Source organism: Cibotium barometz, chromosome 51 (assembly GCF_041138505.1).
Source record: "Cibotium barometz isolate CiBa-2024 chromosome 51, ASM4113850v1, whole genome shotgun sequence".
In the NCBI taxonomy this organism is placed as follows: domain Eukaryota; kingdom Viridiplantae; phylum Streptophyta; class Polypodiopsida; order Cyatheales; family Cibotiaceae; genus Cibotium; species Cibotium barometz.
This window is the reverse complement of record NC_141096.1, coordinates 20,936,596-20,954,100: the sequence shown is the minus strand read 5'-3', so window position 1 is coordinate 20,954,100 and position 17,505 is coordinate 20,936,596. Positions and strand designations below refer to the sequence as shown.

Genomic DNA, 17,505 nt, shown 5'->3' with positions numbered 1-17,505 from the left:
TGGAACTTACTTATTACCCGATGTATCAAGACGAGCCCATATCGTATTTATTACCAACCGTATCAAGCCAAGCTCCAAAGCATAACTTTTGTTTGGTTGCTCCCTCCTTCACTTTGCTCCTCCGTGATGTGTCACTCACTTGGTTCTCCCTCAACCTTATTTTCTCACTTCCTCTCTCATACACATGGAAGCATGGAATGGAAAGGCACCATGCGTAGGTCCTCTCTCACTCTCACTCTCACTCTCACTCTCACTCTCACTCTCTCGCTTCCCCTCTCATACACATGAAAGTATGAAATTGAAAGGCACAATATAGTCACACACAAGCTCTCTCTCTCTCTTACACATACACAAAATAAAGCCAAACAATGTTTGACAATAGTGAAAGTCACTTATATACCTTAGCCATGTATTCACATTATGGCGGCCCAAAATATTAAAGAGTGGACTTCTAATTGACTAATGGCCATATAGCTGAGTGGCCTTATAGCTCTTGGACTAGAAAGGCTACATAAAGTATGTACAATGATGTGTTTAACCTTGCAACTCTAAAAGGGTTTGGATGTTATATGATACACTAATACTATTCATATGAACTGTAACTTTTTGTCTTTTGAAATACTAGGACAAGGAAAAGTAAGGGTGTAGTTACATAATCTTCATATATAGCAAGCAGGCTAGACGCCACAACATATAAAAAGGGTCCAAGAAGTGAATTCCAACACACAGGCGAGCGCCTTGTTTTGGAACATCGAGAGGATATTTTCTCCCAATCCGATGATGCCAACTAGGATTGCGGTCATCAACACCCAAGTGGTAAGCATCACCTTCAAGTGGCTGACCATGGCTTACGAAAGTTACCATGGATTGAAAAGGAAATTGTAATTTTGAGCAAGCATTTTCTAAGCCTGCGGGCGCGTGGTCTAGTGGTAGAACGGGTGGGTCCCATTATGGGGGTCAGTGAGTACGTGACGGGGGTAGGTTGTGAGCCGATGGAGTAATTTTGTTTATACTATAATTTATTTTAGTAACTCTTGAAATTTTTGAGGAGGAGTTTTCTCAATTCTTTGAACGTTATCTTTTGAACAGCCGAGTGTGGGGAAAAAAAGGGCAAATTGTTCCAATTAATTATCAAATTTTATTAATACCCCGCTAGAATTTCTGCAAGAATCAAGCTATTTAAAGGCTGGTGGATTTCTTCTCCAGTTTGGCGGTCCAACAATTATTATTAGTATTTATGTAGTTCGTGAATCCATTGATAAGGATGAGCTCCCTCCATCAGGCCTTTTTTTTGATTTTTTGCTTGCCAACGAGGGCTGCACAGACAAAACACTCAGGTAAGCCGTATAGTAATCTATGCCTTCATTGCTCTTAATCATATCATTAACTTGTTCAAAGCAGGTATACTACAAGCTCTCACTACTCTTAAGTATTCTTTTATTCTTGATTGGCACCATAAGCCCTTTTCATATGCCTGTTTTTGTGGCAAATTCTAGATTAGATTGTCATATATGTCATCATATTCATAGCACCAATTATAATTATTCCATTTAATTTTTGAATCTTATGATATGTGTGTGTGTGTGTGAGTGTGCGCACGCGTGCTTATAACCCTCTCTGCTATGTGCCAATGTAAAAGAATGCTAAATTCAGAAGAGCATACAAACTTTCACAAATATACTGAAAACATTGCTCTCTGCTCTTCACTCCTGTGACAATAAATATGTTTTTCAAATAGAAAAAGTGTTTTTGAAGTTTTTTTTTTTTAGCAAGAAGATTTTGAGGTGGTTTAGACCCTCGAGAGCGTAGAAAATTTGATCTTTATTTACAACTTTGTTACTACGTCGACACTACAAGCCGATAATAACTTCACTAGCAAGATAGACATCCCTTTGGCCCATTGTGGTGTATAGACATGTATATACATTTATGTACGTATGTGTGCTTGTGTAAAAATTTGTGTGTGTATGTTTATATTTGTAGGTGTGCATGTAGGTGTATGGATGTGTGCTTTTGTTTGTGTGTGTGGGGGTGTGTCTATGGTTGTATGCAAGTATATGCGTGTGTGCATAAGTGTATGTATATAGATGTGTGCATGTGTGTATGCATGCATGCACACGTGCGTGTGTGTGTCATAGAACAGAAATGGAAATGGAAACAGATGTGCATGTATGCACGTATGCATGCATGCACACGTGCGCGCGCGCGCGCGTGTGTGTGTGTGATAGAATAGAAACGGAAAACGGAAGCAAGTGATGTTGAAAATAAAAGCTCAATAGGAGCATGTGCCTGTCTCTGCAAGTGTCTGTTCAAGTGTGCAAATTAGAATGGTTTGAGAGTTAGTGAGGTGTGTAAAAGTCATTTGGTGATTTGGATAGAGTGTGAGTAGGATAGATAAGATTGAGTGGTGATGTAAGGGATGAGGTAAAATGGGCGATGCAAGCAATGATGTAGAGAGAAGCCTTGGTGGCTATGCGTGTTTTACTTGGCCTCACCTTTGATGTGAGTGATTTTATGAATGATTTGAGTATTGAATAAGACCACTTAACTAATTAGTGCGAGTTTTGCTTAATTCTATATTACTTAGGTTTAATCATGAAGATTTTTACCTACTATGATCCACCATAGCCATGCCTAGATCCATGTTTTCAACATGGTATTAGAACCATGGAGGTGTATAGGGTTATGGGTGGGTTCATTGGCAAGAACCATGGAGGTGTATAGGGTTATGGGTGGGTTCATTGGCAAGTTTGGATTAATAATAGGGTTAATGTTCTCTTGCTTCTGTCCCTCACTGAGAGAGAGAGAGAGAGAGAGAGAGACAGCACTCTAGCTCTTCGCAACTTTTAGCACTCGGCAAGCTCCTTGATTGCCTCAGTAAGACGACAGGCAGCTCTGCATACATCGGCAAGTAGCGTGCACCAGCTCCATGGTGAGTTCCAGGTTTTGTGCAGAATAGTGGGCTTTAGCTCAAGCAACAGTGTAAGTGGGTACTGGTGAAGGCTCTCATCAAGAGGTCAAGTGTGTCCACAAGCAAGAATTCTCTTTCCACGATATAGCAAAACACTGCATACCCCCCCAAACACTATCCTCCGTAAGCTATAGAGACTTCTACAGCAGCTTGCTTAAGCTTCAATGTTCTGCAAACAGTAGTAAGGGGCTGGGCTGACGTCCATGTGTCGGCTGTAAGAGACACAGAGAGAGGAAGCAGAATCAGGTTGCATTCAACCACACCACCAGCAATGTAGCACTTGCAATCTGCATAGCAAAATTCAAGCTGTGATCTGAGGCGGCTGTAGCTCAACCTCATTAGCTCTGCAAGAGATCAACACAAAAACACTAGCAGGCAGCACTCTCCTCAACGGCAGAAGATCGGTTTCTAGCAGCTTGGTGGTCTTACTCATATCTCTTAAACAAGCGTGGTGTAGAGAGACTCACTTCTCTATGTGTGGACAACAACAGGTTCTTCGAACAGGAGCAACAAAGAAAGAGATAAGGTTTCTCCTTTCTTTTGTGTTTAGGGTTCAGCCTTATAACTCTAGGCTCATTTATTTGGGTACAAAGGCCATTGATGAGCCCTTGTTCGCAACACTGAGTCGAGGCATTGGGGTTTTTTGGTGGTCATGGGAACCACGTTGATCGAGAAGATGTTGCAAGGAGGCGGTATCAGCATTGACAATGAAGACCTGGTAGATGACATGGAGATGGGGCATGTAGAGCCCATGCTGAGGTGTCCGTGATGTGACACGTGAGTGGCCAAGTGAGCCAAGTGATGTTTGTGTGAGTGGCCTATGAGTGGCATGGATTTTTGATGGCCATGTGTGCCGTGTATTTGTACGAGACTGCGTTGCCCTGGCCAGGTAGAGCCTAAAATGTTTTGTATTGATGTTGATGAGCCGTGTGTGCGCATGAGTGACAGGAGTTCACCAAGTTATGAGAGTGGCAAGGGTTCACTATTATGGGAGGGCGATGATAGAGTTCACCATTGTTAGATTGTGGGAGGATTTTTGCTTTTAGGGATGGTGTTGAAAATAAAAGCTCAATAGGAGCATGTGCATGCGTGCATACTCCATGTGCACTCGTGTCCATTCAATCGTGCAAATTAGAATGGTTTGAGAGTTAGCGATGAGGTAAAATGGGTGATGCGAGCAATGATGTAGATATAAGCCTTAGTGGCTATACATGTTGTACTTGCCCTCAGGTTTGGTGTGAGTGATTTCTGAATGATTTGGTGTGTTTTTGAGTGTTCTTATGTGAGTAAGACCACTTAACTAATTAGAGAGAGCTTTTCTTAATTTTCTATTAATTAGGTTTATTCATGAAGATTTCTACTTACTATGATCTACCATAGCCATGCCTGGATCCATGTTTTCAACATATGCAATGGACGTGACCTGAAACCTGGAAAGGTAAATGTCTAGGAATTTGGAAACGGCAAGTCTTTAACATTATATAGTGTACATGAAACATAAAATTATAAAATCAAATAGAAAGGAGGGAAACCATTGAGATAAATAAATGATAGGGATCATAATTTGGAAGAGATGGCGAGGAAATCCATAAAAATCCAGAACTTAGAAGGTAAAATTTGTGGGGAAAATCTTGGGAGGACATTAGGAAATGAGAAACAAAAATTGAAATGACACTGCGCTTCCACATTTTTGGCTAGGAAATGACTGTAACATGTCAATATGTGGTGTATGTGTGTGACTGTAACATGTCAATATGTGGTGTATGCATTTATTTTCAGGTGGCGGTCAAAAGTCTTGCACAAGGATTTGGGTTTGATAACAAACTAAACAATGGCATTCCGTGATCTCATAATGGGTGGCGGCGGGTGTGCCGTCCCTGGTACCTCTTCCTCAGCTAATCCCCTGGCTGGCTTGGCCGAATCACTCTTTGGTTCTGCTTCTAAAACTCAGGTTTGATGAAGCTTCTTTCTCATCAAAAGGCCTGCTTAACTTGTTTTCATTGAAAGCTTTGTAAGACTATAGGGTTACTTTCCAAATACACACTCTTTTGGTTCATGCTCATAGAATTGATGTTCCTAAAATTTTGTGATATTTGTATGGCCTAGATCCTCATGTAGAGGATTTAATTGATTGTTGAAACCATACATGCACGTGTGCGTGTGTAAGCATGTATGTATAGATGTATACATGTATCATGCGTGTATGTATGTATGTGGTATGTGTGTATCTCCATGGATGCATGTATGCACACATGTGCGTACATATGTATATACCTAGATGAATCCAGGAACATGCCCAAATTCACCTTTTAGGAACGTGCATGTTATATACTCATGGACATATACATACTCATGTTATATACATACTTACATATGTATATATGTAAGTATGTATGTATACATGCACTTCCTATGGATTTGCCAATGTGGATGCTTTCATTGACATATTTTTGTCTAGCTGCTCTCTGAATGGGTTCTTGATAGGATGCTTTTGATAATGTTGACAGGAAAGGTTAAAGGAACTTCCAGCATTACCAGGTCTTGGGGAAGCTTCATCAAGTGAACTCAGGCCTCTGACCTCTCTTCCAGGTTCAGAATATGAACAACAAACTGGGCAACCATCTGATCTTCGGGTATTTTACATCTTCTAACTAATTTGATGCGATTTTTTGGTCTCTTCGTTTCTGCAAAATTATAAAAGGAGTATGATAGCCCCTTTGATGCAGGTTTCTGAATTTTTACGGGGATTTCATGGGTCTTCTGATCATCATCACCACAGATATGATGATGCCTGGAGTGTGGTTAATGCAGTCCAAACGCCTCAGCAACCTTACTTCCAAAGAAATGGTCCCCCCTCTGTGTTTTCTGAGTTTGAACAGATTTATGAGCAAGAGGCAGCACCCATTGTACCACATGTGGAAGGTAATGCGTCATGGTGATTTCAAGAGCATGGATTATGCATCTTATATATGACCGTGAGGGCTCATGGGTATACATACGCACATGTGCGTGCGTGTCAGAGAAAGAAAGAAAGTAATATTAACGTCTTTGAAAGATCCCAAGGGTCTGTGAGATCAAAAGTGACACTATGGTACCATGGATATACTGAGCCATGGAAAACTGAAAGAAAAAGTAAAAAGAAAACATCCAACACTAGTGTATATACATGTAATCAGCAGACGATCCTGTGTAGAGTGAGTTATGCCATGATCAACTAATAACGAGAGAGAAAGAAAGATATATTAAGTGTCCACTAAAGGTCCAATGGGCCTATGAGACCAACCAAAGTGATACAATAATGTCCATGACATATCTCATAAAAATAAAACAGAACATATCAAAACTCTCTCACTGGAGTGATACAAAAATGTCCATGGAAATCCCATCATGGAATACAAGGAACATGAAACATGAGAGGAGCATCAACACCCAATAAATGGTATACCACTCTCCAAGATATCAAGCATGGGAATAATGAGTATGGCTGAGAGGTGTCCCTCAGCTACGTCATGTGGAAAGGTAGCTCGATGGTGGAGGATCATGTCCTGGATCTGGAGTTGATGAGTGGATTGTGGCTGGGGGACCGTGGGTGCTGGGCACGCTGTAGGGCAGCACATGGAGGACCAATAGCAGCAAATCCATCTGCCCGTTGATGATGTGGCACTTGTACAAGCCGCCCAGATGAAGTCGCCAAATCGACGCTGAGGGGTGTAGCAGGGCGCCCTTATGATGAGGATCACAACTATGTGCTCAGTTTTGCAAATGGATGAGAGTAGCCTCCTCTAGGAACAAAAATGATGGAGAGCTTGTGTGCAGGAAGGTGCACAAGAGGGGTAAATGAATTGTGCATGAGTTTTGAGTTGTCCATACCAACCATTTGCCACATGGGTGGTCACCCCTCACTTGTGGGGTGCCCAACTCACACATTGTGGCCACTAGGGTGCCCATCAAGTTGGGCCCGGGGCAATTTATTAATTTGGCCACTCAATTTTTAATGAGTGTAAACTTGCAAAGGTTATAAATATTACAAAGCATTTTAACAAATTAATACAAGAGTTTTGAGTGCACTTACCACCTGTTCACAGGTCACAAAACACATGAGAATACAGGGCTTTCATATGGTTCACGGGTAGGTGTTCCAAGCCCGTGAACTGGACATTCATAGTAGGCAAACACATTAAAACAATTCATACGAAAACAAATTTGAACATGCAAACATGTGTGCATGTGCACTTTATTATGAGCAAATACCCCAATCATGGAATAAGTACAGCACTGGCATTTCCAGGCACAACTCAAGCACATTGGAAAGCGCGGAATTGGGATCCTGAGTACTTGGATCCACACATTGGCCACAAATGGGCGTGAAGAATTGGGATCCCGGACATTCGCTTTCTAAATATTTGCCCCAATTGAAAAGTGTCAGTATGCCTGGAGAAGCTGTGGATAGTCAGAGAAGTATTCTTCGTCAACCTGTCACAAAACCCCTCATTGCTTCTGTTTTCTATTGCACGTGTGGCATATGGAGCTTGACATGACAGTACATGTATGGCATATGGAGCTTGACATGGTGTGTTTTCCCAGGACTAGCTATCCTGGTGCTCACTTGTATTTATGTTTTGGGAAGATTCCGAAAGGATTTTGGATCCCAGAATATTTTACCTGATTGATTGGATGACTTGTTTTGTTTGCCTGGACAATGCTTGAGATTATTGCCTGTGTTGTCCATGGGGCTGGGGATGCCTGGGCACCCTGTGGATGTGTGTGCACACTTGTTTTGGTTTGACAGGTGGTCTACATGTGTTTTAAAGATGGTAAGTTTCTCCTGAAACTCAATTTATAGTTTTATGTTTTCACATGCTAATAGTTATTGATGCAGGTCCACATTCACTTATAAGTGACCGGACTTTTCACCGCAAGGGCTATCAATGACATGGCCTGTGCATCTCTAGAGTCCCATCTCTTCTGCTCTTGTGTGGGAGCAGGATCTACATCAGGAGCTCTTTGAGCACCTCCCCTTTGAGGCATGGCTGGCTGAATGGTATGTGGGCGTGTGTCACCACACACGATGCCCCAAAGCCCTTTGGCTACCAGCAAATTACGGATCATGAAACTCCAGAGGGAGTAGTTAGATCCATCCAGCTTGTCCTCCTGGGTGAGCACACCAAATACATCTGTAGCATTTTGTGCCATGTCAACAAAATATATCTGCAAGCAAACCAATTTTTATGCACTCCAATCGCTTCAATGTGCATTTAATTGGCCAATTTTCACAAAAGCCCCAAATTTCTGCAAGTGAAAGAGGTTCAATTTGCTGATTTTGACCTCAATTTCGAAAACCCCTAAATTGCAAGCAAAGCAAAATACCCAATTTTTTCAATTTGTCCTGAAATTGAGAAATCCCCCAAATTGCACTTGCAATTTTCTTTGAATTTGACTTGCACAGAAGTGTGTGCAAAATCTGCATATGACCTGCACTGGAATGGCTGCAAATTTTGTATTTGGGTTTGATAAAAAATGTGTACTAGAAATACCTCATACTTGCAGAGTGTAGGCGAGGAGCACACAGTTGAGTGGCGTGCTAGGCGGACGGAGGCGGTGGCTGTTTGCAAGGGCGAGCGGATGGCTGTGGGCAGCCGACGGGCCAGTCATAGGCGGGCCCAGGTGCAGGTGTCGGGCCCCAGCCAGAGGCGGGAGAACAGCAGACGGGCGCTGGAGTCGGCTAGGCGAGCAGGCGTGCTGGAGTCGCTAGCGACGAGGGAGGCGGAGGCGGCAGCCGTGGGCCAGCACGAAGGGCCTGGAGCAGAGGCACAGGGTGCCTGGAGTCGTCGGTGTAGGACAGCCGGAGCAAGAACGGCGACGGGTGCCGGTCGAGACAGAGCAGAGACGGCCTGGCCGGAACCGAGGGGCGTCGACGGACGTGGTCGGACGGAACGGAACGGAGTCGAGACGATGGTGCGCCGGAGCGGAGGCGTGCCTGGGCGGCGACGGAACTGGGCGCCGGCTGGGGATGGAAGAGCCGCCCGCGAGCTGGGCGGCGGTCCCACTAGTGCCGCCCGTTATTGGCGGCCGGACGGTGGAGCAGCGAGACGGAAGCCACGGACGGACGGCGATGGAATTTCGTAGGATTTCTTCCAGCTGCAGAATATCAGGGCCAGCTCCCAGCTCCTAGCTCTGATACCAAATGTTGGGTGTTGGACTCACACACTCACACACACAAACCTGCACATTAGGGTTAGGTGCAGGATAGAGAAGCTCACACACAGAAATGAGAGAGAGAGAGAGAGAGAGAGAGAGAGAGAGAGCCAAAAGTGTGGTATCCACAAAATGCAAGTCAACCCTTGCATGTGTGCCACATCCATATAATATAGAAGTACAAAATATATTATGTGTCCTTTCACACTTGATGTCCAAGGGGAAAAACCACATGGGAAAAAGTGTCCTTGGTTAAGCCCTGTTCACACATAGCACTACCATAAGTGAGCATATGCCTACAATCCTAGTCTTCTCGAAGTTCAAAGAAGAGCATAGAGCTTATTTGGCTATTGTTTTTGAAGAACTCCGTAAGCATAAACTCTTCATAAATGCAAAGAAGAGTGAGTTCTTCTTGTTAGGGATACATTATCTTGGGCATATTGTGTCCAAAGATGGAGTGCGGATGGATTCTGCACTTTGCATGGATTGCTTTTCCTTTGCATGACTTGACAAAGAAAAAGGCTACATTCAAATGGATTGATGTAGATAGGGATGCATTCTTCAAATTGAATTGGGTCTTCTTTTTGAAGTCCAAGGATGAGGCTTTTCAGCGCTTTTGTGATTGGAGGGTTGAGGTGGAAAAAGAGATCGGTTCTTCGGTCAAGGTTCTCAAGACCGATAGAGGGGGTGAGTTTACATCCCAGGAGTTTCAACAATATTGCAAGGATCATGGCATTCGGAGACACCTTACTACAACATGGAGTTGCAGAGGAAGAACATAACCATCATGGAGATGGCCCGTGCTATGCTTGAGCATTCTTCATTACCTCGATGTTTCCGGGCTGAGGCGGCTTCTACTAAAGTGTATATTCAAAACATGTCTCCTACTACTGCTCTTCCAAATATAACTCCATATGAAGCTTTCCATGGTGAGAAGCCCTCTGTTGTTCATTTGTGGGTATTTGGTTGTTTGGCGTATGTACATGTGCCTAAGGAGCATCGCTCCAAGTTGGACTCAAAGTCTCAGCGCATGACTTTTCTCGGATACAGTTATGTGTCCAAGGCATATTGTCTATATTATCAACAGGCCGGCAAAGTTGTGAGCCGTGATGTGGTGTTCGACGAGACTCCTGCATCTTCAGAGGGGGTGGTGAGCTTCTTCTTCCTCCGCCGCCTCCTCTTCGGCTGCCTCCTCCTCCTCCTCCCCTTGCTTTTGTTACACCTCCAGTTGTGGATTCTCAGTTAGATGATGATGATGACTCTACTCGTCCTCCAGCGAGTTTGAACAGATCTGTGCCTGGATGGTATTTTCAGACAGTTCTTGATTCTAGGTTACGTGATGAAACCGATCCCGTCAAGTGGCAATAGACTCCGTTGGACACCCACACGCATAATAGCACAACTTAAATATCACAATTTGAAATGGACAACTTAATAACAACTGAAAAATGAAATGAAATGAAATGTTGACAGATGGACACCAGCACTGGGGCCGGAACGGGCCGACCCCCCCCTCAATATATGATATATTATTGGGAGTATTTAACAAATACAATGCTCCATGGGTTCAAAGAACCAGATGATGTCCATGTACAACTGAGATGAATATAGTACCAAACAAGAGACTGGAAGTAGACGTTCGAAGGAGAGCAATCCACTTGAGTAATCTAATCTCTACGGTCCTGTGCCTTCACTGGAATCCGCGGAGAGCGCCCCACTGGTGTTCTAGGACCACGCACAAACAGGCGCTCCCGTACTAATGCCTGGCTCTCCCGATCTCAGCACCCTTGGACCGTGGTTCTCCAGAAGCTTGGACTACCCGCCACCGAACGGGTGTTAGCGATAGAGAGTATCCCTTTTCAGATTTATATTAAAGTCCTTTAATTAAATCTCAATCCACTTACGTGTAGCTCGCAAATGGAAGACAAATACTGAGGCGTCTATGTGCAGCTACTAGAGATGGACACCAGGGCGCAGAAGCCTGTCGAGGAGCAGCAGCAGTCGCGTGTAGCCGCCTATGGAAGGGAGACGCAGCCCCACGCAGCCGCCTGTAGAGGGGAGCGCATCTCCACGCAGCCGCCTATAGAGGGGAGCGCAGCCGCCTGGGGGAGGCGCAACCGCCTGCAAGGGAGCACAGCCGCCTATAGAGAGGAGAAGCGCAGCCTGTTGGGAGAGCGCAGTCGTCTGCTGTGCAGAGCGCAGTCGTCTGCTGTGCAGAGCGCAGTCGTCTGCTGTGGAGGAGGAGGCGCAGCCTGAGGAGGAGGAAGCGCACAGTCGCCTGAGGGTGGTGCAGCAGCCTGTAAGGGCAGAAGACACCTGGCTGCAGCCGCCTGTGGAGTGGCGCAGCCGCCTGCAGAGTAGGCAGTCGCCTATGGAGAACGCAGCCGCCTGCAAGGGGAGAAGCGCAACCGCCTATGGAGCATGAAGGATGGTCGCCTGCAAAGTTCAGTGAAGGATGATAGGATGGTCGCCTCTTTGTAGGTGTTGGAGAGAAAGCACACGACCACAGCTGGCCGGCTCCCCTAGCTTGCATGGGGGCGGCCAGTTTCCAAGGTGGGGTGTGGGTAGGTGGCCATGCACCCACCCCCACACAAAAAGGTTCCTTCTTACCCTTCATGATGAAAAAAAACGTGGGTGCCCACCCTACCAAGGACATCACTAAATATTTGGGAGGGTGCCTACTCTTTTAATGAATGTGAACTTACACCCTTATAAAAATAAAGGTTAGAAAGAAAGCTATTAAACAAACAAGTGCAATACACTTACCACTTGTTCACACGCAACAAAACTCGTCAGAAGACAGAGCAAACTTCACGACTCACTGGCAGGCGTCCCCGCTCAGTAAGTGGCACGTCAAACAGGCAAACACAAGAATAAAAGTCATGCGAAAACAGTTCCAAACATGCAAAACATGAATGCATGTGCAAATAGTATCATGGACATATTTCCCGTTCATGGAACAAGTACAAAACATCTGTCGGGCACAAAAATGGCACGACAGAAGACATAAATCCTGGTCTTCCTATGGAGTGACAGTCCCATAGGTAAGACACAGATCCAGGCACGAGCCTCCCTATGGAGTGACAGTCCCATAGGCAAGACACGGCACAAATAGTGGTTCTTCCATGGCGTGACAATCCCATGGATAGAACATAGTCCAGGTCATACATGGGTGGCACCTGTCTGGCTCCCGTCCATACGACACCGTCCTGCTAACACACGGGTGGCACCAGTCTGGCTCCCGTCCATGTTATGTAAGAATACTGGCCCCTTCACATGAGACACTGGTCTGGCCTCAAGTGAACGAGACACAAATCTGGAGATGGACCAAATGGTTGGCCAATTGGTGACATCCCCCCGGGCGATCTCTATCCCCAACAATGGATTTAGGCATACCATGATATTTCTTGACGGGCAAGAAATGAGCTTGCTTGCTAAACCTGTCCACAATGGTCCAAATAGCATCATTCCCATGCTGGGATCTAGGTAAGTCCATAATAAAATCCATAGTAATACTTTCCCAAGGTTGCGAGGGAATAGGCAATGGCTGAAGCAAACCTGGAGGTTTTTGCTTGTCAAATTTCACCTTTTGGCAAGTAATACATGCACGTACATATGCCTTAATGTCTTTACGCATGCTTGGCCAAAAGAAATATCTTTCAATCATGCGTGTAGTGGGCATGATACATACCTCTATGACCAGCATAAGGTGGAGCGTGACATTCCTCCATAACCTTTGGACGCAAATCCTTCACCACACATAGGCAGTTATCCTTCATAAGATAACCCTCGTTGATAACATAAGAGGTATGTGAGTGACCAGCCATCAAATCAGTCCATATATGGCAAAAATCAGCATCCAAAAGATACAAATCTCGCATAGCAGATAAGTCCCCATGAGAGGCCACTGAAACTGCAGCCACATAAGGCCTCCTGGATAATGTATCTGCCACCACATTTTTCTTTCCCGGAGTATGCACAATCTGAAAATGAAACATGGAAAGAAAGTTTGCCATTCTCATCTGCTTCTCCGAAAGCTTTGTTTGAGATAGAAAGTATCTCAAGCTTTGATGATCTGTCTTGACTACAAATTCAGCTCCAAGAAGATAATGTTTCCGTATCTTTAAGGCATGAATTACAGCCAAGAGCTCTTTCTCATAGATATCCATATGAAGCTCAGCATCATGCAAACGATGGCTCTCATATGCAACTGCATGCTCTTCTTGATTTAGGACAGCCCCTATACAATCGCCACAAGCATCACATTCTATTACGAATGACCTTTGCAAGTCAGGAACAATCAATACGGGTCCACATATGATAGCATGCTTGAGCTGCAAGAAGGCATCCTGTTCTTTTGGAGTCCATTTGAAAGTGGTTTTCTTCTTTGTGAGATCATGTAGAGGGGTGGCTATCATAGCAAAATGCCTTATGAAACGCCTATAATATGAACATAATCCCAGAAAACTACGTACTTGATGTACGTTTTGCAATACTGGCCAATTCCGAATGGTTTCTATCTTTGCAGGATCCATTGTTACTGCGCAAATTTGGATACAATGTGACCCAAATAATGTATCTCTGAAAGGAAAAACTCACTTTTCTTGGCATTAATGAAAAGTTTATGCTTCCGTAACTCTTCGAACACTGTGACCAAATGAGTTCTATGTTCTTGCTCATTCTTGGAGGAAACCAAGATGTCATCAAAGAATACACCTGTGAATTTGCGATGGGGTCGGAATATCCTATCCATCATACGATTAAATGTGGCAGGAGCATTGGTGAGACCAAAGGCATCACCAAAAATTCATATAATCCAAAAGCTGTCCTGAATGCAGTTTTATGGACATCTTGTGGTACCACTCGTATTTGGTGATAACCACTCTTCAAATCAAGATGGCTGAAACAAGCTGAACCATCAGTCCAAAATGTCATAATTGGGAATCTATTCTTGATGGTAAGCTTGTTTAAAGCTCTATAGTCCACACACATGCGGAATGACCCGTCTTTCTTTTGAACAAGAAGCACAGGAGAGCAATAAGGTGAGGAACTAGGCTGAACCAAACCTTTCTCTAAAAGCTCATTTACCTGCTTCATGATCTCTTCTTGTTGTGCGGCACTCACACGGTATGCGGGCTTGTTAGGTGGAGAACTACCTGGCACAAGATCTATGCGATGATCTTCGGGCCTTTGGGGAGGTAATTCACCTGGCAATGCATCAACAAAACAATCGTTGAATGCAGGAAGAAAATTCAGCCTATCGTAAGTCATAGCATCGACATTTTGATGACTTGGTACAATGCTATCACGAACAAAAACCAAGTACGCAGAAAGACTCTTTTTCATTGCTTTATTAATCTGGATGTGAGATACAAGTGGGATGGAATCCCCTTCTTTGCCTGCATCAATGAAATGCATGCGGCCTCTATGCATAAAAGAAATCATGTTGGTCTTGTATTCTTTGCGGGGCTCAAGCCTATAATGCCATGGCTTGCCCAGCAATACATCACATCCATTTAGTGGTGCAACTAAGAAATGCTCATTATCAAGGTAGCCCTGGATATGTATGCGCAACTTCCCTATCAGTGGGGTAACCTGCACCTCTTTACCAACAAAGGCAGCTTCTGCTTCAATCTGAGGTCCCATGTTCTCAACCTCAATACCCAAGGCAGCTGCCGTTTGTATAGAGATGAAGTTATCGGTTGCACAATCATCAAACATGAATAAGACGGGCTGATCCTTGATTTGACCCCATGCTTTGCATACCATCCGCTCTTTTGCATCATGTTTTGTGTTACCCTGCACATCGGGAACTGCATGCACATTAGCCTTGGTTTGCTTGTCCTCATGCTTTGGTTTGCGGTCAGGGCATTGTCGAAACATGTGCTCTTTGCTGCCACAAGAAAAACATTTTCCCTCCTTGGCATATTGCTCCCTTTGCTCGGGGGTCAAGCCAATTTGTTCTTCTTTGGGCCCTGATCTTTAGATGAGGTATTTTCAGCTTTACCTTCCTTTTGGGTCTCCCAGAAGTTCTTTTTAGGTGGCTGTCCACCTTTTTGCAGATTTGAGACAGCCTTGTCTTTGCTCTTTGAACCGCCTTGATCTTGCTTGATTTTGAGCACCAATTGCTCTGTAGCAAGAGCAGAGGCTGTAAGCTGTTGCAAAGTATGTTTCGGCTGCAATTTAATGCCCGAACGATAAGCTGGTTGCAATCCGGAGCGAAACTTCCTCTTTCTTTCATCCTCAGTGATTTGCATAAAAGGAGTTACCTTAAGCAACACTTTCCAAAACTTGTTGACATACTGTTTCATTATCTCTTTGCTCAAGTCTATCCCATTTTTGGGTGAGAGTTTGCTCCGCATTAGGTGGCAAAAATTGAGCATAAAATCTGTCCTTAAACTCTTTCTAGGTGCAAATGGGGTCTTTGGTGATCTTTTCAGTGATCCACCAATGAGCAATGGTCCCCTTCAAAAACATGCTAGCATGGCGTACTTTAGACTTCTCAGTGAAGTCCTCATCGCTAAAAGCAATGTCAAACTATGCCACAAATGCTAACACTTTGGAAGCATCATGCTTTCCATGAAATTAACGGACTTGTCACCTGCTTTAAATTTCTTGAGCTTTCTGGCATGAGGCTCATGGTCCTCTCTTTTTCTTTTCCCTTTATCCAACGGGGCATGGGCTCCATGGGCCATCATGGAAGTTTCATGAAGCACGGTGGCATGTGCTCCATGAACTTGAGAATTAGATGCATGTGACCTTCCTGCATAAGGAATGTCTCTCCATGAGACAACTCAGTAGGCAAAGCTCTTCTAGTGGCAGACCTGTCACCCCTTCCATGGGATACATGTCTTGAATGCATGTGACCATCATGCCCTCCATGAGCACTAGCATACATATACCTGTCAGGCTTTGTGCCTTGTGGAGAAGATGCATGACGAGAGGTGACTGTCACCTCTTCCCTTTGCATAAATGACGTCAACCTTTGAGATGCGGGATCTCCATGCTTCAAGCGAGGTGGATTTCTGAATTTTAGCTCTCCATCTTCCCCTTCTTTGATGTCACCTTTACGGAGGAGGTAGGAAAGTGCCAACTCCCTTGGCTTCTTGCTCACTTCCCGTGCCATGGACTCAAAAGTCACGTCTACCATTGCATCGGCTTTCCTTGCTGCTTCAATGGCACTTTGCACATGGGGATCTTCATGCAAAAATTTCAGCTCTTGCTCTTGTGCTTGCAAAAGCTTTCTCATATGCTCCAGTTCAGCCCTCATTGCATCAAGCTCTTCTTCTTGCATGACTGTCTTTCCTCGAGACAGTTGTCTCCTTGAATCACTATCATTTACCCTTTCAAGGGGCTTGTGCCTTCCTTGTAAAGCATCAGAACCACGCGAGGCACTTGATGGGCCCCTCGAACTAGGCACTTCCAAAGGGTTGCCTTGGCTGTCCATTGTGTTAAGTGTGCTAGAAGCGGGGTGTCCAATACACAGGTTCGTTTTTCCCACTAAGAAGAGGGAAATAACCGTGCTCTGATACCAATGAAACCGATCCCGTCAAAAGGGAATAGACTCCGTTGGACACCCACACGCGTAATAGCACAACTTAAATATCACAGGTTCGTTTTTCCCACTAAGAAGAGGGAAATAACCGTGCTCTGGTACCAATGAAACCGACCCCGTCAAAAGGGAATAGACTTCGTTGGACACCCACACGCGTAATAGCACAACTTAAATATCACAATTTGAAATGGAAAACTTAATAACAACTGAAAATTGAAATGAAATGAAATGTTGACAGATGGACACCAGCATTGGGGCCGGAACGGGCCGACCCCCCCCCCTCAATATATGATATATTATTGGGAGTATTTAACAAATACAATGCTCCATGGGTTCAAAGAACCAGATGATGTCCATGTACAACTGAGATGAATACAGTACCAAACAAGAGACTGGAAGTAGACGTTCGAAGGAGAGCAATCCACTTGAGTAATCTAATCTCTACGGTCCTGTGCCTTCACTGGAATCCACGGAGAGCGCCCCACTGGTGTTCCAGGACCACGCACAAACATGCGCTCCCATACTAACGCCTGGCTCTCCCGATCTCGGCACCCTTGGACCGTGGTTCTCCAGAAGCTTGGACTACCCGGCACCGAACGGGTGTTAGCGATAGAGAGTATCCCTTTTCAGATTTACATTAAAGTCCTTTAATTAAATCTCAATCCACTTACTTGTAGCTCGCAAATGGAAGACAAATACCGAGGTGTCTATGTGCAGCTACTAGAGATGGACACCAGGGCGGCGCAGAAGCCTGTCGAGGAGGAGGAGCAGCAGCCACTTGTAG

General features: G+C 44.6%; 1 protein-coding gene across 2 annotated transcripts in view; it reads left to right on the top strand.

Annotated features, from left to right (window-relative positions):
- Positions 1-1,009: 1,009 nt before the first annotated feature.
- LOC147609411 (peroxisome biogenesis protein 5-like) overlaps positions 1,010-17,505 on the top strand; it is a 57,625-nt gene continuing 41,129 nt past the window's right edge. The window contains exons 1-5 of one of the 2 annotated variants that reach the window (XM_086787539.1): positions 1,010-1,337; positions 4,311-4,409; positions 4,751-4,922; positions 5,479-5,604; positions 5,698-5,893. In XM_086787539.1, coding sequence (XP_086643665.1) covers positions 4,803-4,922; positions 5,479-5,604; positions 5,698-5,893 — 442 coding nt within the window. In that variant the 5' untranslated portion in view covers positions 1,010-1,337; positions 4,311-4,409; positions 4,751-4,802. The remainder of the gene's footprint in view (positions 1,338-4,310; positions 4,410-4,750; positions 4,923-5,478; positions 5,605-5,697; positions 5,894-17,505) is intronic. The other variant, XM_086787540.1, reaches the window with a different exon arrangement.